Below are 24,633 nucleotides of genomic sequence, written 5' to 3'. Positions count from 1 at the left end.
ATACATTAGCTTGCTCGTATGTAAATACTCAGTATGTATTCTTGCTTAGATATAGTGTACTTCCTGAAAGCTCTTCACACGGAATCATTGGAACAAAAAGTATATCTGATCTAATCCAAGTGATCATTGTGCTGTTAGCTCCTTGGGCAGCTGATGGTGCTGGGGTGTGTCACAGGGGAACACAGTTGATACAGCTTCCTTTCAAATAATTATGTACATAGATTGTTTCTCAATGCAGTAGTTACTGTTGGTTTTGTTGGCCATAATGAACTCAGCATTGTCAATATAGCAGTCGTTATACATGAACTAACTTGAAAATCAGTGCTAATGTAAATGTATGCCCCAAAAGTTATGGCAAAAGCAGGCACAGAATTATGATAATAGTAAGTGCTGCACATGATATACAAATTTTTAGTGTTATGAATTAATCCATCTCCTTCGCTTCTAACATGTGCATTGTTATAGACTGTGGACAGTTACTTCACCATAATTCATTGTTGCAGGTGATTCTGTTCTTTTGATTGACTAGATACTAGTTTAATACACAAAAAATGTTTTTTTTTGCAGTGGATTGTAATTAACCATGCTCCAGAATTGTCATGCATTAAATTAAATTCTTGAAGAGAGAGACAGGACTAAGAGAGGAACAATATGGGTTTAGACCTGGAGTGTACAGTCAGTCTAACATTCTCATGTAACACAACTCATAGATTCTGCGAATTGGTAAGAATTTAGTAGTGGTATTCACGGACATGGAGAAAGTGTAAGATGGTGCGAAAAGGAGAAAAACCCGGAAAACCATCCAAAAAAGGGAATTGGAAGGGTGACTACGAGAACTAAAAGTAAATGTACTGAAAGAGTGTGAGTTCTATAAAAATGGGGTTGAAGGGGAAGGGGTTGGGCGACAGGCCATTTGAGCAGAAAAATTGACAGAACCTACTGCTTCTACTTTTCATTACCATTAAGGGTGAGATAGTAACAGGGGTGGGTAGTGCAAATAAATAAAAATATAAAAGCAGTGGCATTTGCAAATGATTTGATGATGGGGAATGGAAGAGAGGTTCAGAGAGAGCCTAAATGTGTAGGAGAGAGTGGTGGAACATTATGAACTGAAATTCGATGCAACGAAGTGTGAAGTGATTGTGGTAAGGAATAGGAGGAGAGTAGCAATGGATATAAATATTAGAGGGCAAGTATAAAGTGTAAAGTTCGAAATACCTGAGAACAGTAGAACATAGTGCAAGGAATCACAAGGATATTGATACAAAGGGAAGGCAAGCCCTAGGTTTCCTGCAGTGTGTAGGGAAGCCTGGTCTGTAGTAAGAATCTGTACCAAGAATGTATTATGGTCAATTACTCACTTGTGCACCAGAAACGTGATTAATGGAGAAAAGGCAGGTGAGCAGGATACAGGCTTGAGAGATGAAACTTCAAAAAAGTAGAATAGTGCTTTCTGGAATGGAAAAATTGAGAGAAATAAAGAAAAGTTCATGCAAGAGACCACGGAAAAGTAAAGATAAAGATGTTAAGGACATTTTACAACAGTTTTGGCAGGATACTGAGGCTGGCTACGAAATGACAGAACGCGGCAAAAGACTAGAGGAAGACGGAAACAGTGATCATTGAACTGAAGGGATATGTGATGAAGAGAGAAGATTGGGACAAAGTGGAAAGAAAAATGTTGGGAGGACAGGAAAAGGTGGGGGAGACCTATGTCCTAAGCAGACCCAGCCAGAGTCTGGAAGCTTGATGATGATGATCATCAAAACTTGTTTGAAATAGTTGTTTGTAACTGCAGTATCTGTATTTTGCACATTTTGTTTTATGTCAAACAGTAACGAAAGTAGTTTCAAAGAATTGGCACTAATGTTAAATTTTTATTCTTTACAGATGTTGCTGCACCACCACCACAGCCTCCCCCAAGCACACCATCCCCAAGCCCAAATACCACTACTCCAAACCCCAACACAACTACTAGTACTACCACTACACTGGCTCCAAATGCGACAACTACTACCACTGTAGCTCCAACAACTACTACTACTACTACGACAGTAGCTCCAAACACAACCACGACCAGCACAACTACTGTAGCTCCAAACACAACCACGACCAGCACAACTCCTGTAGCTCCAAACACAACTACTGTTGGCCCTGTCACGACACCAAGCCCAAATACTACTACTCCTGCACCTGCCCCTTCACCAACGCCAATGCCTCAACCTGCTGCAGGTTCATGGTCAGTAAGAAATAACGCATCAGATGTAACTTGTGTTATTGTCAATATGGCAATAAGGATTAATGTTACATACAGTAAAGCAGACAATAAGGTAAGATATTTTAGTTTCTCATACAAGCACATATAACAGTAACAGAGCTCAGTGGCTTCCAAACAAAATGTAATTGGTTTTATGGCTAATATTAAAGCACCTTCTCATACATTTGGTGTATGTTCTTCTGAAGGTGTCAGAAAGAAAACACTTTTTGGGTGATTCAGCAGCTGTATATACAGAATGAAAAAGACTTTCAGATCTCAGCTGTTTATGGGCACTGAATTAAATTTGTGCTGGACTGGGACTCGAATTCACATCCCCGCCTCTATAGAACAGTTGCCAGTAAAGTTCAATTCAAGCCACCAGGATCTAGTGAGTCAGTTTGAAATTTATTGCAGGATATATGACATATTTAGTTCTCCACAGCAGTAATAATTTATCTTCACTAAGCCATATGCGGTAACCCTAAGTGCTGTATATTTCTCTAGGGGCAATTTACCATTCTGCAATTTTAAACTTCTACATTTGTCCAACCAAGTAATGAACTTACCCAGGAAATTGTACCACGTATTCCTTACTTTTAGTCAGAAGTTTCTGAATTTACTGTGGGTTCAGATGCAGGCTAATGACAGGTAGTAATCAATTCATGCTAACCAATAAAATAAGATGTTAGGGCTGTGCCAAAAAGACTGTTTTGTTTCTTACAATTTTCAGGAAACTGTAGAGCACTTTAACACTTGACAGCACTTTAACACTTGACAGAGCATAACATCATTCATTTAAAGGATAAAAGCAGTTTACTTATCTGGAGGTTAGTGACAGGGAGCGAGCAATGTATTTTAAGCAATATTGCAAAAATATTGTGGCCATTAAGAAGTAGATTTTTGATTCTTAGTACTTTGAAGACACTGTACAGCACTTGCATTTGATTTTACACGAAACACATTTCATCAATGAGTAAAACATTTTGTGTTGGGGACTTTAGGAGTTCAGTAGGAGATAGCAATAAAATACAGATTAAAGCTATTAAATTTTTAAAAAGTTTATTTCAAATTGTGGCATAGTGTTAGACGTTTCCTCTTCTTAGAACTTTGGAGAGACTGTACAAAAGTTTCATCATTTTTCTTTTTACAAAATTATTTAGTACTATATTTACAGTGGTCCATATAATTTTCTTCACATTTCTGATACAGTGTGCTGAGGACAAGAACCTTCACACAACAGATCAGCAACCATAATTATTTTCCAAATTAGTTCAGCTGCTACTGCTCTTTGATTCAGCAGCTTCAGGAATGATGATGTTGCCAACAACTTTTGTAGAGTCAAGTAACTGTACATGATTACTGTCACAGGAAATGCATGTGGGAATTTCAAACTTCCTCTGTCCAATTGTCTAATTAAATTAAACTGTTTCTCAGTTGTCATTGACCTATCCAGTATCAAATCTGTGCAGTCACTGCACTGAAGTTTCCTAATCAATGAGTGGCAATAGAAACCAGCAATGTAAGTTAAAACTGGGAGTTCAGATTCAACATTTTTTAAAATCATCTTCACTGATATTGACATTAAAGGTATATTCACTATCATTCACACTGCTCTCAGTACTTTCATCACAACTATGCATCTCTACAATTCTCAGCTTCTCTTGTGGGTGAACAGACGAGTTCTAAAATATCTACATATGGTTTGATGTGGATCTCATCTAGCATAAAGGTCAAACAGTTCATGTGGTTCCAAACATGAAACTTCATCTTTAAAATTACTTAAAAATTTGGATTACTTGGGTTCACATGTATATTACAACTAAGCTTCCTTAATGTGTTTGGATGTGGTAGAATGAAAAAACCAGATGATTGCAAAAACTTGTAAGCATGTGAAGAAATTGTAAACACTGAACAAAGAATCAAACCTCTGGATCAAATTTATGGTGTGCCTTGGATTGAAGACATAATGCACATTGTGACCTCAAGAATGAAACAACCTTCCTCTTACCTTCTTTCACTGGTAATGTGGAAGTGTGCTGGCAACAAGCTCAGCACCATTTTCATACAATTTAACATGGGGGTTTCTACAAACTGTTAAATACACAATATCATGTGGAGTTTTCTCAAAGTTAAGGTAGAGGAATAATATACAGTCTTCTTTAACAACTTTACTCCACTGTTGATTTAATGTAACATTCTCACTTCTTCAAAAATTCAGTATAATCTTGAAAACTGTCATTTTCTCTTTGTGCAAAAGCTATTTCTATACTTTCAGATATAGCTATATAATGGAAGGAAACATTCCACGTGGGAAAAATTATATATAAATACAAAGATGAGGTGACTTACCGAACAAAAACGCTGGCAGGTCGATAGACACACAAACAAACACAAACATACACACAAAATTCAAGCTTTCGCAACAAATTGTTGCCTCATCAGGAAAGAGGGAAGGAGAGGGGAAGACGAAAGGAAGTGGGTTTTAAAGGAGAGGGTAAGGAGTCATTCCAATCCCGGGAGCGGAAAGACTTACCTTAGGGGGAAAAAAGGACAGGTATACACTCGCACACACGCACATATCCATCCACACATACAGACACAAGTGTCTGTATGTGTGGATGGATATGTGCGTGTGTGCGAGTGTATACCTGTCCTTTTTTCCCCCTAAGGTAAGTCTTTCCGCTCCCGGGATTGGAATGACTCCTTACCCTCTCCTTTAAAACCCACTTCCTTTCGTCTTCCCCTCTCCTTCCCTCTTTCCTGATGAGGCAACAATTTGTTGCGAAAGCTTGAATTTTGTGTGTATGTTTGTGTTTGTTTGTGTGTCTATCGATCTTTCAGATATAGCTTTACTTAAGGCATCTGCTTCGGAACATCTTGTCTTGAGCTTAAATAACTGGGACATTTTGGCAGGAAACATAGCACTGATTTTCTTTCAGTCTTGGTTTTTCTAGAGGCAATGTCAACGTTCTGTTTTCCAGTAAACTGCTGTGGTTTGAAGAATCAGGTCACTCAGACTGAAGTGTTCTTGACAAACCTGGAAAGGAAATGAAAAGAAAATTGTTCCACAATAATTTTGAAATTAATTAATTGTACTTAGGTTATAAAGATTTCACATTAGTAAAAGTACGCCGCACATCTTTGACACAATGTGAGATAAGTACTTAACACTACCTTAAAATGTTTTGTTGTTAGTAATGCAGAAATGCTACTCATCAAATGAAAAAACTTTAGGGCCAGGGCATTTGGTAGCCTGACCTGCATTTGTAACTGCTAGCCTAAATCAAATACACTGCTTACATTGTTAGCTATAGTTTTACGTTAACTTAAACACTTTACAGTTAATACATACTGAAACATTCTAAATCGAAACAATAAAAATAGTTTAAACAATACTTTCAATGAAAGTAAACAGTGGAGTCTTTGTAGTTGTAATTTATTCTTACGAAATTAGCTTCAGTTTTTTTGTTAATAATGTGACATGTTACTACTTACCACTGAATGTTGAGAGGGAGTGAAGTTCTGCCGTCGAATAGCAGGTGTCCACTTCTTCCTCAGTTCAGCGTTCTTTGGAAGTCTGAACACAGATATCTTTTCCCAGTCCAGTAGTTGCCAGTACAGCCCGGTACACAGCACTTATTCACCATAGTGTAACGGACAAGTACTTTGCGGTGGTGAAAGAGATGTATCAAAATAACAACAGTTTCAGCAACTTGCAGCTCGACACTCAAAAGCAATCCACTCACAGCAATATACTATCGCCATATTGGGCCGCTTGTCGTGACGTCACGGTGACGTAGCAACCCCTGTTGGTTGGCCTTGTTTTCTCGGAGGTTTCGATTCTACTGAGTCATGCTACCATTTTGGCGAATTTCTGTGCTGCAGCCGTTTGTTTTACATGTTTGCGAGGCGTGACAGAGTACGTCGCTGTTTTACAATTCCACTCATTAATAGCTAAAGAATAGCTTGTGTACTCACTGATGGATCCTCTCCAACGTTATGATGTATGGCCTTTCCCAACTCCAATGTGCAGCATCTAGGAGTACCACAGTTACACCTGCTGAAAGTGGAGGTACCCTTTCTTGAAGCCACTGCATAACTGTGGGGAAAAGGCCTAGATATGTAACAAGGTATTTGTGGTGCAGGGGGAGAGGGGCGGGAGGCGCTAAGTGCTACATCGGATGTGCTTATGTCATTTGACATCCGTCCTACCTCTCTGACCTGGTTAGAGCCTCATTCACTTGTTTGTGTGTTACAGCAGCATTGTTGAGTACACATTTGCAGAATACACTGACATGATCCTTCTGAATGGCAAAGCTCATGGTAATGGAAGAGCTGCTTGTTGCCTTTCTGAATGTTGTTCTCAACAATTTCTTTCTGTTGCATATCCTTTTCCCCACAGTTATGCAGTGGCTTCAAGAAAGGGTACCTCAACTTTCAGCAGGTGTAACTGTGGTACTCCTAGATGCTGCACACTAGAGTTGGAAAAGGCCATACTTCATAACATTGGAGAGGATCCATCAATGAGTACACAAGCTATTTCTGTAGCTGTTAATGAGTGGAATTGTAAAACAGTGAAGTACTCTGTCACACCTAATCAATTACTCGTAAAAGTGATCATGTTACCAACATGTTTGCAAATGGTTGTAGCACAGAAATGTAAGTTTCTGGACATGGGTTGCAATTCAAAATATTACCTACTCACTCCCCTCTACAAGTTCTAGAAGTTTGTAATCGGAGTTTTTGAACACACTGTATAAATATGTACATATATGCACGTCGATGATGAAATTATATCCGTGCGGTTGCGTTCGTGTGTTCGAAATGTTGTGGGACTAAGTTGAATAGCTGCTAGCAAATAATGGATGATAGATGGAGAACACTAAATTTATAGTGTGTGGCATGTGGGAATTTGGGCTGGATGGGAGGTGTTCTTGAATGGCAAAGGTGGTTAAGTGAACTGTTGTGGAGCATCCATTTTAGTCCCAGTCTGGAACAAGTTTTCACATGTTGCTGTTGCATCTAATGCAGTGCACATATGCAGCTGAGATAGGAGCATTTTTTTCACATTTGTTAGGGCACTAGTTTGTAATGACAGATTATAAAATTCACTGGAACAGATAGACTGAAAAGTGTTAGAAAAGTTGATGTGCAATTTCTCATTGCTTTCATACAATTGTAAAGTACTACTATGTAAAATTCATACAGTAGTATTAGTGGTTATAACACATACTTAAACTTAATTGTATAAGACATGTTCATTCTGTATTAAGTGTTCAAAAAGTGTCTAGAAAATAAACTTAAAGTGAAAAAGCTTTTGCTCAATCTCATTTGGCATAAACTTACTCACCTTTATAAGTAGCTCACCAGTGTCTTCAAACTAATAAACAGTGCCAACTTTGTAATACAACAGTTGAATAGGTTACATTCGTGGTAACCTAACTACATAATGAACATTTCTGTTTCCATCTTACTATAACTTGCAAATTTAGTATCCAGTGCATAGCTGAAGTGTTCCTTTAACATCTGTCAGAAGTGATTTTACAAATAGTTTAAGACAAGATTCGCACATAATGAATATTCAGTGTCAATGTTGTTTTTTGTGTTTTTGTTCTTATTTGTACTGCCATGACAAATATTTTTACAACACACACTCTGTTTCAGACTGGTTTTGCAGTGCTGAATATCCCAAAAGAGGCAACTAGCAATGGAACTTGTGGCAATGAGACACAAACATTGCGGCTTGAATGGCCGCATAAGACAGATAAAAATTACAGTAACGTGCTGGAAATGGTCTTTGAGAAAAACGAAACAGAAAAGAAATTTGTGGTTCACAATATTAATTTAACACTTTCAGTTAATCCAGACGACTTCCCTAACGCAACTCAAAGTAAGTGAAAAGTACAGCAGTTTGAGTTTTCATTACGTACCATGCAGTATGTGCAGTGAATGTATAGACTGCTGTATTTGCAGACTTTAGATGTATTGGAAGTGTGGTGGATGTGTAAAAGTTCATAGTTTGTGATGTCAAATTTATAATTGAATTGTTGTCCCGGGAGTCTACAGTGTAAGCTGTTCAAACACTACCCTAAGGGAATAGAAAGTTCCTGGCACTTCTCTGAAACACTACTACTTGTCAGTGTATCGTATTGACTTCATTTGTTGCTGCTATGCTTCCATGATATTTCAAGCTCCAGACTTTGCTGTTCTCCCCTCCCCCATCAGCATGAGTTTTGGCTTGTCCCTTCACTTGTCCTGGTCACAATAATGAACTTTCTTCCTCATGTTAAATTTAATAGGCCATTAACTTGTAACCATCTCCAACTCTTTCTGCCTTGCTATGAATTGTCATCCACGCAGTCGCAAAAAAAGTAAAGATGACATTTAAAAGAATGTGCAATCTTAGGTATGTTTCATGCAATATGTTACCTCATCTCCTATTTAGCATAGCTTTTACTGTAGAGGTAAACATTGTTCCCAGTCAGTTGCATGTTTTATGCCGAGTTGCTTAACTTGATCCCTTGTAATCCTTAGAATTTTTGGAATGCTTTTTGCCCAGGACAGAATGGTGTCACCTGTCTGTAGGTCTTAAATTCTTCCCTGTTACCTTTATTGAGGACAGGTACAATTATGCCTCTCTTGCAATTTTCTAGGATTGTCATCTGCTTCCAGACTACCCTCATCTCATGGTATAGCCACTGCTTCCCTGTAACTCAAACTGAATTTAGCATTTCCACTGATATCCCTCTACCTGTTATGCCTGTCCTTTCATACTGCTCAGTGCTGATAACTGTCTGCCTGAATAAAATCCTTTCCAGTTTTTCCCTTCAGCTACCCAATTTTGATCCAAAATGTGTCTGAATTGCTGTCATCAAATGTACTTTCTTTTACATTTCCATTTACATTGTGAACAGTAGTGTTTTTATTTAGTAGTTTCCTTTTACTTTTATCTTCTTAGCTTGGGTCTTCTCAGAACTCAACCATTTTATCTAGTATATATCTGTGAAACCGTACTGTACTGGGTAGGCTGTTCCCACTGTGCTCCATAGGGCACAGCTGCCTACAGACAAGTGCAGGTAATATACACTACCAACCACATGGCCCTATTGCCCCATGTTCATGCCCTGGTTTGACATGCCTGTGACCTATTTGACTACCCCTAATTGTGGGCCCTCAGGTAGCTGAGGTCTGACTGCATGTGAGCTGTTTGCCAATGTATACCTGGAGGCACCTGGCTGCATCTGCACAGGCACTTAAGTTATAACAACCTGCCCTAAGTGCTCCTGGGTCATTCCATGTAAAGTGGCCTAAGGGTCCCCACTCTACCATCTCCAATTTTGATGAAATTTTTACAGGACGTACATATAGACCTTACATGAAGTGTCTTGAAAGGAGGATATAAGATGACATCAACAAAAGCAAAACGAGGATATAATGGAATGCAGTCAAATTAAGTTGGGCGATGCTGAGGAATTAGATTAGGAAATGACACACTTACAGTAGTAAAGGAGTTTTGCTATTTGGGGGAGCAAAATAACTGATGATGGTCGAAGTAGAGAGGATATAAAATGTAGACTGGCAATGGCAGGGAAAGAGAAATTTGTTAAAATCGAGTATAGATTTGTCAGGAAGTCGTTCTTGAAAGTATTTGTATGGAGTGTAGCCATGTATGGAAGTGAAACATGGATGATAAATAGTTTAGACAAGAAGAGAATGGAAGCTTTCGAAATGTGGTGCTACAGAAGAATGCCGAAGATTAGATGGGTAGGATGGGTAGATCACATAACTAATGAGGAGTTATTGAATAGAATTGGGCAGAAGAGGCGTTTGTGGCACAACTGGACTAGAAGAAGGGATCAGTTGGTAGGACATGTTCTGAGGCGTCAAGGGATCACCAATTTAGTACTGGAGGGCAGCGTGGAGGTTAAAAATCGTAGAGGGAGACAGAGATAAATACATTAAGCAGGATCTGCAGTAGGTACTGGGAGATGAAGAAGCTTGCACAGGATAGAGTAGCATGGAGAGCTGCATCAAACCAGTCTCAGGACTGAAAACAACAACAACAACATATACCCCCCTGCGGGTCCGGGGATTAGAATAGGCCCGAGGTATTCCTGCCTGTCGTAAGAGGCGACTAAAAGGAGTCCCACCCCCTCAAGGGGGTCGTTAGCGCCTGCGTCCGGAGACGGACGGTTCCACGACCTCTATTTGCGGTCATTTTGCTTTTTCACTTCTCGTTTCTTCCTTCCTTTGGTTGGTTCCTTTCTTTGCTCTTCTCCACCTCACTGTCTTCCTTACTCTTTCCCTTGCCTTCTTCTCATTGCCTTCTTCTCATTGCCTTCTTCTCATTGCCTTCTTCTCATTGCCTTCTTCTCATTGCCTTCTTCTCATTGCCTTCTTCTCATTGCCTTCTTCTCATTGCCTTCTTCTCATTGCCTTCTTCTCATTGCCTTCTTCTCATTGCCTTCTTCTCATTGCCTTCTTCTCATTGCCTTCTTCTCATTGCCTTCTTCTCATTGCCTTCTTCTCATTGCCTTCTTCTCATTGCCTTCTTCTCATTGCCTTCTTCTCATTGCCTTCTTCTCATTGCCTTCTTCTCATTGCCTTCTTCTCATTGCCTTCTTCTCATTGCCTTCTTCTCATTGCCTTCTTCTCATTGCCTTCTTCTCATTGCCTTCTTCTCATTGCCTTCTTCTCATTGCCTTCTTCTCATTGCCTTCTTCTCATTGCCTTCTTCTCATTGCCTTCTTCTCATTGCCTTCTTCTCATTGCCTTCTTCTCATTGCCTTCTTCTCATTGCCTTCTTCTCATTGCCTTCTTCTCATTGCCTTCTTCTCATTGCCTTCTTCTCATTGCCTTCTTCTCATTGCCTTCTTCTCATTGCCTTCTTCTCATTGCCTTCTTCTCATTGCCTTCTTCTCATTGCCTTCTTCTCATTGCCTTCTTCTCATTGCCTTCTTCTCATTGCCTTCTTCTCATTGCCTTCTTCTCATTGCCTTCTTCTCATTGCCTTCTTCTCATTGCCTTCTTCTCATTGCCTTCTTCTCATTGCCTTCTTCTCATTGCCTTCTTCTCATTGCCTTCTTCTCATTGCCTTCTTCTCATTGCCTTCTTCTCATTGCCTTCTTCTCATTGCCTTCTTCTCATTGCCTTCTTCTCATTGCCTTCTTCTCATTGCCTTCTTCTCATTGCCTTCTTCTCATTGCCTTCTTCTCATTGCCTTCTTCTCATTGCCTTCTCTAGTCTCCGCCTCGGCGTTTGAGACAGTCTGTCCTCTCTCTCTTCTTTTTCTTCTTCTTCCTTCCTCCCTGTGTGTGCCTGAAGGCCGACCCACGCGTTCGCACACGTAGCCGGTGACGGGGTAACGCGTAATTCCCCGCCCTGGGTAGACATGTAAGGCACGCACGTACCCCCTGGTAAAGGCCAGGCCCAGGGAGGGGTGATTGCCTGAGCTGATACCTTCTGACCATGCCGATTGGTCCCTCCGTCTGTTTCTCGGGAGGTGTGACCTGAGGTGTAAACATTCACCTAAGGCGGGAGTGCCCTCTGAGAGGGTCCCCACAAGGAAGGAGCGCGCCATCGGAGACGCTGGCAGTCATGGGGGATTCCTCCGCAATGGATTTCACTCCATCTCTCTCGACTTCTGCCCAAAAACGGAAACATGACCAGCCACCAGTGACAAAAGTACTACCGCCTGCCCCACAGTTCGTCGTCGTTTCTCGATCTGAGGACGGAAAGGATTTTTCATCTGTCAACCCTTTCGTTATCCAGAAGGGCGTAGATGCCATAGCCGGATCTGTCAAATCATGTACCAGGTTGCGTAACGGTACCTTATTACTAGAAACAGAGCGCCTTTCAGGCACAAAAACTGCTTCGGGCAACACTCCTGTACATGTTCCCTGTCCGGGTGGAGGCTCACCGAACTTTGAATTCGTCTCGTGGTGTAGTCTATACTAGCTCCCTCGACGGATTGACTGACGAGGAGATTCAATCTTTCCTCGCTGAGCAGGGCATGACGGCTGTCCATAGGGGTCATGAAAAAGGTCAACAATGACCTTGTACCGACCCGGACACTTTTCTTGACCTTCGATAGTGTCAAGCTGCCATCGCGCATCAAGGCGGGCTACGAGGTTATTTATGTTCGCCCCTATGTCCCGACACCTACGCGCTGCTACCAGTGTCAGCGTTCAATCGCACTCAACAGTCTTGTTCCAATGCGGCTAAATGTGTCACTTGTGGCAGGGATGCCCATGAGGGTGACTGTCCACCTCCGTCTCCTCGTTGTGTGAACGGTCAGGGTGACCATGCCGCATCCTCCCGCGACTGTCCTGTCTATAAGGAAGAACGCTGTATCCAAGAAATTCGGGTCAAAGAGAAAGTGTCCACCTCGGCTGCTCGCAAGCTATTGGCTAGTAGGAAGCCCACGCTGCTCCCAGCGGTGAAATACAGTACTGTCCTCGCCTCTCCTCGGACTACCAGGGAGGTGGCAACCCAGACATGCGATCTGACTTTCAGCACCACGGTCGTCCATTCGGCCAGTGCTAAGATCGCGCGGTCGACGTCTCCTCTTCTTCCCATCACCGCACAGACACCAGCCCCTTCATCAGCTTCTGCGAAGACGAAGACCCAGAAGTCAGATGCACGGGCCTTCAAGAAGGAACCGTCCCGTGCAGACTTCCTACGTACCTCGACCTCCCAGCCTTCGACCGGTACTTCCACCAAACGTCCTTTCAAGAAACCTCATAGGAAGCACAGTTCTCCTTCTCCGCCACGGCGCATTTCTTCTCCTGCGCCAACCAGCGGTTGCCGCCCCAGGCCGTCATCCGTTTGGCCTGGCCGCACCGCTGGTAGCCGAACATCTGGCCGTTCACCGGCGGAGGAAGCTCCCCCTCCCGGCCATCTTCCCAAGATGGCCGATGAACATATAGACCCAATGGACGATGACTGTCCGCCTAGTGATAGCGGCGGCAGTGCTCGCTCGAAGCCAGGCTCTCAGCGGCCTTCGAGGTGACCCCTTCTTTCGTCTTCCTTTTCTTCTTACGATGGCACTTATTCACTGGAATATTCGCAGCATTTGCTCCAACCGAGAGGACTTGAAGTTGCTGCTCCGCTTGCACCGTCCGCTCGTCGTAGCCCTCCAGGAAACGAAGCTACGCCCATGCGATCAAATTGCCTTGGCACGCTACACCTCTGTGCGTTTTGACCTACCCCTGTAGTAGGTATCCCGGCTCATGGAGGGGTTATGTTGCTGGTCCGGGATGATATTTACTACGATCCCATCACGTTGCACACCGGCCTGCAGGCAGTTGCCATCCGCATTACTCTCCCCACTTTTCCATTTTCCATTTGTACCGTTTACACTCCATCGTCATCTGCCGTTACCAGGGCAGACATGATGCAACTTATTGCTCAGCTACCTGCACCATTTTTGTTAACTGGAGACTTCAATGCCCACCAGCCCCTTTGGGGCTCTCCAGCATCCTGCCCGAGGGGCTCCCTGTTAACAGACCTTTTCAACCAGCTCAATCTTGTCTGCCTCAATACTGGCGCCCCTACTTTTCTTTCGGACACATCTCACACCTATTTCCATTTAGACCTCTCTATATGTACTCCCCAACTTGCACGCCGGTTTGAGTGGTATGCACTTTCTGATACATATTCGAGCAACCATTTCCCGTGTGTTATCCATCTCCTGCAGCATACCCCCTCTCCGTGCTCATCTAGTTGGACCATCTCCAAAGCAGACTGGGGGATCTTCTCTTCCAGAGCGACCTTTCAGGATCAAACCTTCACAAGCTGCGATCGTCAGGTCGCACATCTCACGGAAGTCATTCTCGCTGCTGCTGAATATTCCATCCCTTACCCTACTCCTTCTCCACGTCGCGTACCGGTCCCCTGGTGGACCGCAGCATGTAGAGACGCTTTACGTGCTCGTCAACGTGCTTTACGCACCTTTAAACGCCACCCTACAGTGGCGAATTGTATCAATTATAAACGATTACGTGCACAGTGTCGTCGTATTATTAAAGAAAGCAAGAAAGCCAGCTGGGCTGCTTTCACAAGCACCTACAACAGTTTTACTCCTTCTGTTGTCTGGGGTAGCCTGCGCCGGCTATCTGGCACTAAGATCCACTCACCAGTTTCTGGCTTGACGGTCGCGAATGATGTCCTTGTGGCCCCTGAGGATGTCTCCAATGCCTTCGGCCGATTTTTCGCCGAGGTTTCGAGCTCCGCTCATTACCACCCTGCCTTCCTCCCCTGCAAACAGGCAGAGGAGGCTAGGCCACCTAACTTCTGCTCCTCGAATCGTGAAAGTTATAATGCCCCATTCACCATGCGGGAACTCGAAAACGCACTGGGCCGATCACGGTCCTCCGCTCCAGGGCCTGATTCTATTCATATTCAGATGCTGAAGAACCTTTCTCCTGCAGGTAAAGGTTTTCTTCTTCGTACTTACAATCGCATCTGGATTGAGGGACATGTTCCGCATGCTGGCGCGAGTCTATTGTCCCGATTCCTAAGCCGGGGAAGGACAAGCACTTGCCTTCCAGTTATCGACCCATCTCGCTTACCAGCTGTGTCTGTAAAGTGATGGAGCGAATGGTTAACTCTCGATTGGTTTGGCTGCTCGGGTCTCGACGCCTATTTACCAATGTACAATGTGGATTTCGTAGGCGCCGCTCTGCTGTTGACCATCTGGTTACCTTGTCGACCTTCATTATGAATAACTTCTTGCGGAAGCGCCCGACCGCAGCTGTGTTCTTTGATTTGGAGAAGGCTTACGACACCTGTTGGAGGGCGGGCATTCTCCGCACCATGCATACATGGGGCCTTCGCGGTCACCTCCCTCTTTTTATTCGTTCCTTTTTAATGGATCGACAGTTCAGGGTACGTGTGGGTTCTGTCCTGTCAGACACCTTTCGCCAGGAGAATGGGGTGCCACAGGGCTCAGTTTTGAGCGTCGCTCTCTTCGCCATCGCGATCAATCCAATAATGGATTGCCTCCCCGCTGATGTATCCGGCTCCCTTTTCGTGGACGATTTTACCATCCATTGCAGCGCGCAGTGTACACGTGTCCTGGAGCGCTGTCTTCAGCGTTCTCTTGACCATCTTTACTCCTGGAGTGTCGCCAATGGCTTCCGTTTTTTGCCGAGAAGACGGTCTGTATTAACTTCTAGCGCTACAAAGAGTTTCTCCCACCATCCTTAAGACTCGGTCCCGTTGCTCTCCCAATCGTGGAGACCACAAAATTTTTAGGTCTTACATTTGACAGGAAACTTAGCTGGTCTCCACATGTGTCATATTTGGCTGCCTGTTGTACCCGTTCTTTAAATGTCTTCCGTGTTCTCAGTGGTATGTCGTGGGGAGCGGATCGAACCGTCCTGCTTCGTCTATATCGGTCAATCGTCCGCTCCAAGCTGGATTATGGGAGCTTCGTATACTCCTCTGCACGGCCATCCATCTTACGCCGCCTCAACTCCATACAACATCGGGGTTTATGACTTGCGATCGGAGCGTTTTATACTAGTCCCGTAGAGAGTCTTCATGCTGACGCTGGCGAATTGCCACTCACCTACCGGCGTGATATACTGCTTTGTCGGTATGCCTGTCGGCTACTGTCAATGCCCGACCACCCGTCTTATCGTTCCTTTTTTGACGACTCTCTCGACCGTCAATACGGGTTGTATGTCTCTGCCCTGCTACCCCCTGGAGTTCGCTTTCGTCGCCTCCTTCAACACCTTAATTTTTCCCTCCCTGCAACCTTTCGAGTGGGTGAGAGCCACGCGCCACCTTGGCTCCAGGCTCAGGTCCGGGTTCACCTTGACCTCAGCTCGCTCCCAAAAGAGGTTACCCCCGGTTCGGTCTACCACTTCCGTTTTGTTGAACTTCGTTCGAAGTGCATCAATATGGCCTTCATTTATACAGATGGCTCAAAGACCAATGACGGGGTCGGGTGTTCTTTTATTGTCGGGGCACACAGTTTCAAATACCGGCTCCATGGCCATTGTTCGGTCTTCACAGCTGAGCTCTTTGCCCTCTACCAGGCTGTTCTTTACATCTGCCGCCACCGACATTCTGCTTATGTCATCTGCTCCGATTCCCTGAGCGCCATCCAGAGCCTCAGTGATCCGTACCCGGTTCACCCTTTCGTGCACCGGATCCAACGCTCTCTTCAGCAGCTGGTGGACGTCGGTTCTCCGGTTAGCTTTATGTGGGTCCCTGGCCATGTCGGTATCCCTGGGAACGAAGCTGCAGATGCCGCGGCCAAGGCTGCGGTCCTCCAGCCTCGGACAACTTCTTGTTGTGTCCCTTCGTCGGATTGTAGCAGGGTAATTTGTCGGCGCATTTTATCGCTGTGGCATGCCGATTGGGCTGCATTTACAGACAACAAGCTTTGGGCCTTGAAACCTCTTCCCGCGGCTTGGACGTCCTCCTCCCGCCCTTCTCGGCGGGAGGAGGTCGTTTTGGCCCGGTTACGCATTGGACACTGCCGGTTCAGCCATCGCCATCTGCTGACGGCTGCGCCGACGCCATTCTGCCAATGTGGGCAATTGCTGACGGTCCGCCACATTTTAATGTCCTGTCCGGATTTTAACACACTGCGTCTTGATCTTAACATGCCATGTACTCTAGATGCCATTTTAGCGGATGACCCACGAGCAGTTGCTCGCGTTCTTCGTTTTATCAATTTGACAAACCTCTCTAGGGCCATTTGATGATGCTGTTTTTTAATCCTATGCCTGTCAGTCTGTCTTTTATCGTGTTTTCCCTTTTAGTTGTTGTTTTAAACTTGTGCCTTGCGGTGCATTCTTAACGTAGTCAGGGCGCTAATGACCATTGAAGTTGTGCGCCCTAAAACCACAAAAAAAAAAAAATTAACATATAGACCTTACATGAAGCATTGCTACATTACAGCTTCATGAGTAGTGTGGTGGGGCCACTAGCCACCTTTTTGTAAAGGCTTGTTTTTTTGACATTGCAACTGAAATGAATTAACGATCAATTTTGTTTTACCATTATTCAGGATCTGAGACCTGTTGTGCTGAAACTTAGTGATCCTGTTCAACTTTTTGGGTACAATAGCTTAGCGGTAAAACAAAAGGTCGAACTATGGTAAATTCATCATAGTGTGCTATCAAAGTGGCACATAAATCCTGTCGTACCAAATTTTGACTATACTTTATTGCCTTGTCTGCTGAAAGAATAAGTTTCTGAAGCTGATACTTTACGTTACGTGCAACCTGTCAGCATGTAATAAAGCTCTGTGTGTGGCATCCAGATCGCTCAAATAATAACTGAGTTATCTGAGCACACCTTGTCTGATCAGAAAGTTGTTTTTGTGGAGGCAGACCAGTTTAGTGTCAACAATGGAGTTTGGTAACATGCTTCAACAATCGGACTGAAGCACACTGTTGTGAAGTGTGTGTGTGTGTGTGTGTGTGTGTGTGTGTGTGTGTGTTTTTAAATGATGTAAAGCGTGTTGTCATTACTGGATAAACATCATTTTTATTTCAAAGCAATGGGTGACTCTTTAGAAATGTTTATCAGGTTATTTAATTTTTTTCTGTTGTATTCTAAAGGAAGTTCCATTATCTATGATTGTTCAATATTTTTCTGTTGGAAATATACACCACTTCCACCTTATCTAATATTGAAACAAATGGCAGTTGGAAGCATACATTTAATTGGATTACAATGGATATCAACGAAGTTTCAATACCATGTGTCATTGGCCTTGCAGATAATTCTGCATGTCATCTGAAAACCTACACACATCAAGAAGGCTTCATTCCAATCAAAGAATTTTCAGTAGAGCAACTGGAATTGATAAACCAAAGAAGTAAGATATGTCTTACTGAAAATGCACAAATATGCTTTCATCACAAAGCAATACCTGTGGACAAATATTACTTTCTACAGATATCTTGTTGTAATCCATTAGGTGCAAAGAACCATTCTGTTAAAAAGGATTTATGGACTGTCATTGTGGAAACAGCAAAAGAAGTGCAAGCTGTGACTAAGAGCAATGCGAAACATGTCAGATTGTCTGTCCAAGTTGCAGAAAACAATTTTTAGCAAAGAAAGCAGAAAAATCAGTCAACTTCAAACCAGTCAGAAGATGAAGCCTATCCAGAAGTATCAATCGATTCAAGCCTAACTGCCTTTGGGGTCTCCCGTCTAAAATTTCAGAGTATCAAAAAAGGATGTGAAAGGTTACGCAAAAGGAAAAATAAGCGAAGCTCAAGAGGAACATTGCGAATAACATTGTAGCTGCTGCTGCTGCTGCTGCTGCTGCTGCTGCTGCTGCTGGTGGTGGATTTTCCCAAAAAGATGTTCAAACACCTAGTACAAGCAAGACATGTCCTGATTGTGAAGATTATAATCAGCTGATTAAAGAATTGAAAGAGAAGTTGCAATTGTCAAGGCAGCCTGAAAAATTGGAAATACTGACATTAGTACCATAAAGCTGGACTATAAAAAGAGACAAAGCAAGAAATTGGCATTTCAGAGAGGATGGTAAAAGCAGCTAGGAAGTTCCAGGTAAAATGGTGTATTAGCCCTGCCAAATAGCAAGTGTGGCAAGATGATTCCAGATGCCATAAAAGAAAGTGATAACATTTTTTTCAGAATGAATTTAATCGAATTTGTCCAGGTAAAAAGACAGTATCAATTAGAATAGAATGGAAGAAAGTTTTGATGCAAAAATCTTCTTATGAATAATTTGAAAGAAATGTTTGCTGCATATCGACTTCAGCATGGGTCTGAAATTGGATTTTCCAAATTTCGCGCATTGAGGGCAAAATGGTGCATCGCTGTGGGTGCTGCAGGAACCCTCTGTTTGCACTTTACACCAAAATGTGAAACTGACGCTTGCAAGCACTCAGATTAAAGAAGATTATAAAAGTCTGATTGCTAAAACAATGTCTGATTTGGAATCCAAAAACTGCATGCTTCATCGCTGTGAAGTCTGGTTGGGAAAAGAACTACTGGAACAGATTTTAGAAAGTAGTTTTGAAGACAGTAATCCAGATGATACCATTGAGTTCACAGTAGGTGCACACTGATATACATTAGAAACCAAGCAGATGACCACAGAGCAGTTTATTGAAGATCTGATTTCAAAAATTGACAAACTTTCCACTCATTATGTTACAAAACACCAGAGCAAGACCTAAAATGCATAAAAGAAAGCTGTAAGCAAACTGAAATGATCATATTAATAGACTTTGCTGAAAATTATTCCTTCATTGTCCAGGATGCAGCTGAAGGGCTTCACTGGAATAACAGCCAAGCAACTTTACACCTATTTGTTGTGTACTTCAGAAATAACTTGGACATCAGCAGCATCAGCTACTGTATAATAAGAGACAGCCTGAAATATGATGCAATCGCTGTACATGCTTTTATAGTGAAAGTAATAGGTCTAAAGTGTCTCCTTGGAAAAATCACACACATTTGCTACTTCAGTGATGGGTTGGCAGTGCAGTACAAAAACTTCAAAAATCTCTACCACCATCAAAATGATCAGCTGAATGGAACATTTTTGCTACAAGCCATGGAAAATCTCCATGTGATAGAATTGGAGGAACTGTAAAGTGCCTGGCAGCAAGAGTGAGCCTTCAGAGACTAACTGCAGACCAGATTTTGACACCAACTGATTTGTTTAAATACTGTGCAGAGTATCGGATGAATCCATTTTTGTTTCAAAAGAAGAAATTGAAACATTAAAAACTGAGCAGGAAGCAAGGTTCAAAAATGGCTGCACAGTATCAGGAACAAGAGAATCACCATTTTGGGCCATAAAATGAAAAGCAAGTTTGTATTGGAAGTGTGTCCAATGATACAAATTTTTTTTGTGGCAAATGTTAACCAGTCAAGCAACAGTTTCATTCAGAAATATTACAGCCTTACAACTGGGCCAATACATTGTCTGTATATATGATAGAAAATGGTGGATTGGTAATGTGTCTGAAGTTTCAGAAGAAGAAAATTTTTATCAGTTTCATGCATCCCAGTGGACCTGCACATTCATTCTATTGACCAGCTAGGCAGGATGCTTGTTGGATTCCAAACGAACATATTATTTCTGTCATTCCATCTCCATCACAAACAAGAATGGGTAGACATTATAGCTTGTTAGAATCAACTGTAATTGCTATTAACAAATTTCAGCAAATGAATTAATAAGAACTGAAATATTTGGCTTGGGAACCATAAAGTGTAAGACTGGTACATGTATTTATAAATGTAAGTTAATTTGGTATGACTAGATTTATGGGCCACTTTGATAGCACACTGATGAATTTACCATAGTTTGACCTTTTGTTTTACAGCTAAGCCGTTCTACCCAAAAAGTTGAACAGGATCACAGTTTCAGCATGACAGGTCTCTCAGATCCTGAACAATGGTAAAACAGTCTCATTCAAAAAATGAGCCTTTACGAAAAGGTGGCTAGTGACCTCACCATACTAAGAGGTGCATTCAAGTTCTAAGGCCTCAGAATTTTTTCTAATTAACTACTCACCCGAAATCGATGAAACTGGCGTTGGTTCTCGACGTAATCGCCCTGCAGATGTACATATTTTTCACAACGCTGACGCCATGATTCCATGGCAGCGGCGAAGGCTTCTTTAGGAGTCTGTTTTGACCACTGGAAAATCGCTGAGGCAATAGCAGCACGGCTGGTGAATGTGTGGCCATGGAGAGTGTCTTTCATTGTTGGAAAAAGCCAAAAGTCACTAGGAGCCAGGTCAGGTGAGTAGGGAGCATGAGGAATCACTTCAAAGTTGTTATCATGAAGAAACTGTTGCGTAACATTAGCTTGATGTGCGGGTGCATTGTCTTGGTGAAACAGCACATGCGCAGCCCTTCCCGGACTTTTTTGTTGCAGTGCAGGAAGGAATTTGTTCTTCAAAACATTTTCGTAGGATGCACATGTTACCGTAGTGCCCTTTGGAACGCAATGGGTAAGGATTACACCCTCGCTGTCCCAGAACATGGACACCATCATTTTTTCAGCACTGGCGGTTACCCGAAATTTTTTTGGTGGCGGTTAATCTGTGCGCTTCCATTGAGCTGACTGGCGCTTTGTTTCTGGATTGAAAAATGGCATCCACATCTCATCCATTGTCACAACCGATGAAAAGAAAGTCCCATTCATGCTGTCGTTGCGTGTCAACATTGCTTGGCAACATGTCACACGGGCAGACATGTGGTGGTCCGTCAGCATTTGTGGCACCCACCTGGATGACACTTTCCGCATTTTCAGGTCGTCGTGCAGGATTGTGTGCACAGAAATGCCAACTCTGGAGGCGATCTGTTCAACAGTCATTCGGCGATCCCCCAAAACAATTCTCTCCACTTTCTCGATCATGTCGTCAGACCGGCTTGTGCGAGCCAGAGGTTGTTTCGGTTTGTTGTCACACGATGTTCTGCCTTCATTAAACTGTCGCACCCACGAACGCACTTTAGACACATCCATAACTCCATCACCACATGTCTCCTTCAACTGTCGATGAATTTCAATTGGTTTCACACCACGCAAATTCAGAAAACGAATGATTGCACGCTGTTCAAGTAAGGAAAACGTCGCCATTTTAAGTATTTAAAACAGTTCTCATTCTCGCCGCTGACAGTAAAATTCCATCTGCCGTACGGTGCTGCCATCTCTGGCAATGAACGCGGCCTCATTTTAAAACAATGCGCATGTTTCTATCTCTTTCCAGTCTGGAGAAAAAAAATCTGAGGCCTTAGAACTTGAATGCTCCTCGTACTTATGAAGCTGTAATTTGGCAGTGCTTCATGTAAGGTCTGTATGTAGATCCTGTAAACATTGGAGATGGTAGAGTGGGGAGCTTGTCTAAATTTATGTGACTTGACATGGGATGACCCTCCTGCCCTTTCCTGTCCTGTTCTTAAACCAAGGTGTTTACTCCAACTTTTAATATTTTCAGTTTATACACAAAATTATACAGCAGCTTATGCAAATGTTGGTGTAAACTGCTCCTATTCCTGAACATGCGAAGAAAGCAGTTTCAGCAATGCCAGCATGTTAGCAGCTGTGCTATCTATTAAAAAATGTTAAATATTGATCATGAGCTATTGTTAAACCATTTAGATAATTCATTGGTCACAGGCCCTGCAGATCACATGCTGCTTACACAAACTGCCTCCATTGCTTTGTTTTGTGCTCTGTTCCTTCAGGTGTTCAATCTCCAGGGGGCTGTATGTATGCAGGCAGAAGTTACATGTTAGACATGTAGGTGGGGATAAAACAGACTGTTATTTGTACTTCGAACACACTACTATTGGGTTTGAATCAACCTAAACTTCACATAAAATCAGACACTTTTGAAATTACTTGTCAGTATACATAAATTCTGAAATTTGAATATTTTTGAGGTGAACTCTAACCATATTGTGTGAGAACGTAGAATATTATATTAGAAGCAGTAAGCCTTCAGTTATCGTAATTTGATTTAAATACTCTATTATTTTATAGGTGTTACAAACTTGACCTTTTTCCACAATCACAACTTGTTTGCGACAAGTTTGACGAGGTCCTATAGGTGTATGAAGTCTCAGGAAGTTGATTTGTTTAAGAAAAACAGCAATGAAACAGTGGGAGTGTTGACTGTTAGTAAAGTGCAGTTGGAAGCATTTCATGAAACCAACTCAACAGATTTTGGTGCAAGTAAGTAGGGATTTTTGGTTGTATGCATACAGCTTATGATTCTCCTTCATTTACTACTTTAATTTTATTTTGATCTGATGTTTGCTGCACAATGTTAATCTTTCCTTTCTTTTACAGTTGAAGACTGTGAGAGGTCAACTGATATAGTACCTATAACAGTTGGGTGCGCACTTGTTGGTCTGGTTGCAGTTGTTTTGATTGGATACTTAGTTGGTCGACGTAGGTCTCAAGCACGTGGATACTTGAGTATGTGAAAGTACTGGAACTGAGACAAGTAGCTGCCTACCCAAAACAAATAATACCACATGTCATAAAACCAGAGCAACATAATTTCACAAGGCAGCTTGAACATCATCTCGTCGTAGTTGCCAGTATATATTGTGCTATACAGTGACTTGAAAACAAAAGTTACAGTGGTTATATTTTTGATGTAGCTGAGTACTCTTCAAAGAAATTTTAAGTTCCTTTTTATTCCAGTTTCACACTTGTACGTTTAGTATTGTTAGAGTAATGTTATTTAAAAGTTTCCTTGAAGCCACTGTACTGTTTATACCATGGCTTTACTTTGCAGCCTTAGAGTATGGAAATAAGATTGATAACAATTAAGATCTTGGTTGTAGGTGTTATCATGAACAGAATTCCTGAAGCTGTATTTTATCTATTAATGAACTGACATTAGTATCTTCAACAAATGTCTACATCATTCCGTGCTATTTTGAGTTTGGTCCACTTAAATTCTGCTGATAAACTGTGTATTAATGTGATCTTAAAAAAACATAAACCTAATGTCAAAACTATGAGCTTGGTAATGTGAAGCTTGTACCCCATGAGATGCCAGCTGCATATTTTATACTTTATTTGAAACAAATTACTCATTTCTCAGTTGATATACCAACCCTCTGAAGATATCTGTACAGAACCAGTTTGAACTCTTTGTAAAATGTAACTTTCTAGTTGTGTAAGATTTAGTAGTGTGAATGTGATACGATCTGAAGTGGAAGATATGCTTATTGAGACTGAAAGTTATATATTATCTTTGTTGATTCCTTGCACTGTTATTGTATGTGACGATTTTGTATAGTGTCTCTAAAAATAAAGACTTTCATGGGGATTTTATAGTCCTTCCATTTAATATTGTATTTTCAGAACTATTAAGCTTTCCAAATTTTGAGAAATAAAATGTGAAATTTTGTGTGGCTAGGGGCTCCTGTCAGGTAGACTGGTCACCTGGTGCAAGTTGTCTTAGGTGATGTCTCTTCAGCTACTTGCTTGTTGATGAGTGTGATATGATCGGGAAGAAAACACTGTATGCAGTCTCCAAATGGAGAAAGTCTCCATCTCAGCTGGGCATTGAATCCAGGCCCCTCAAATGGCATTCCACCGTGCTGACCACTCAGCTGTGGAGACAGACTTAAGGACTTAAGAGATATTATCGTACTTGTCCCAATAAACCAACTAATACTTAAAGTTCATGTGCCTAATGAAAGTTTGCGCAGCAGGTAAGACAATTTGTGAGGAATGAAGCTCAAATCTCAGTTCAGCAATACCAATTTAGATTTTCTAAGAGGGATAGGCACTAAATTGTGAAAGGAGTTTTGGGTTTTGACGCCTGATCTTTTTGCTAAAATAGTCACTCTTTCAATCTGTGGCAATGACTTGGTAATGCAGGACATGCAAAGTT

General features: G+C 42.2%; 1 protein-coding gene across 1 annotated transcript in view; it reads left to right on the top strand.

Moving 5' to 3' along the window:
• LOC124776960 (lysosome-associated membrane glycoprotein 1-like) overlaps positions 1–24,084 on the top strand; it is a 52,142-nt gene extending 28,058 nt beyond the window's left edge. Inside the window, exons 2-5 of the mRNA XM_047252194.1 lie at positions 1,891–2,330; positions 7,922–8,147; positions 22,761–22,952; positions 23,070–24,084. Of these exons, the coding sequence (XP_047108150.1) occupies positions 1,891–2,330; positions 7,922–8,147; positions 22,761–22,952; positions 23,070–23,206 (995 nt within the window). The 3' untranslated portion in view covers positions 23,207–24,084. The remainder of the gene's footprint in view (positions 1–1,890; positions 2,331–7,921; positions 8,148–22,760; positions 22,953–23,069) is intronic.
• The last annotated feature ends 549 nt before the right edge of the window (positions 24,085–24,633 follow it).

Source organism: Schistocerca piceifrons, chromosome 2, assembly GCF_021461385.2.
Source record: "Schistocerca piceifrons isolate TAMUIC-IGC-003096 chromosome 2, iqSchPice1.1, whole genome shotgun sequence".
NCBI classification, from domain to species: domain Eukaryota; kingdom Metazoa; phylum Arthropoda; class Insecta; order Orthoptera; family Acrididae; genus Schistocerca; species Schistocerca piceifrons.
Note: the sequence above shows the minus strand (reverse complement) of the source record. Positions and strands in the feature narration are given on the sequence as shown.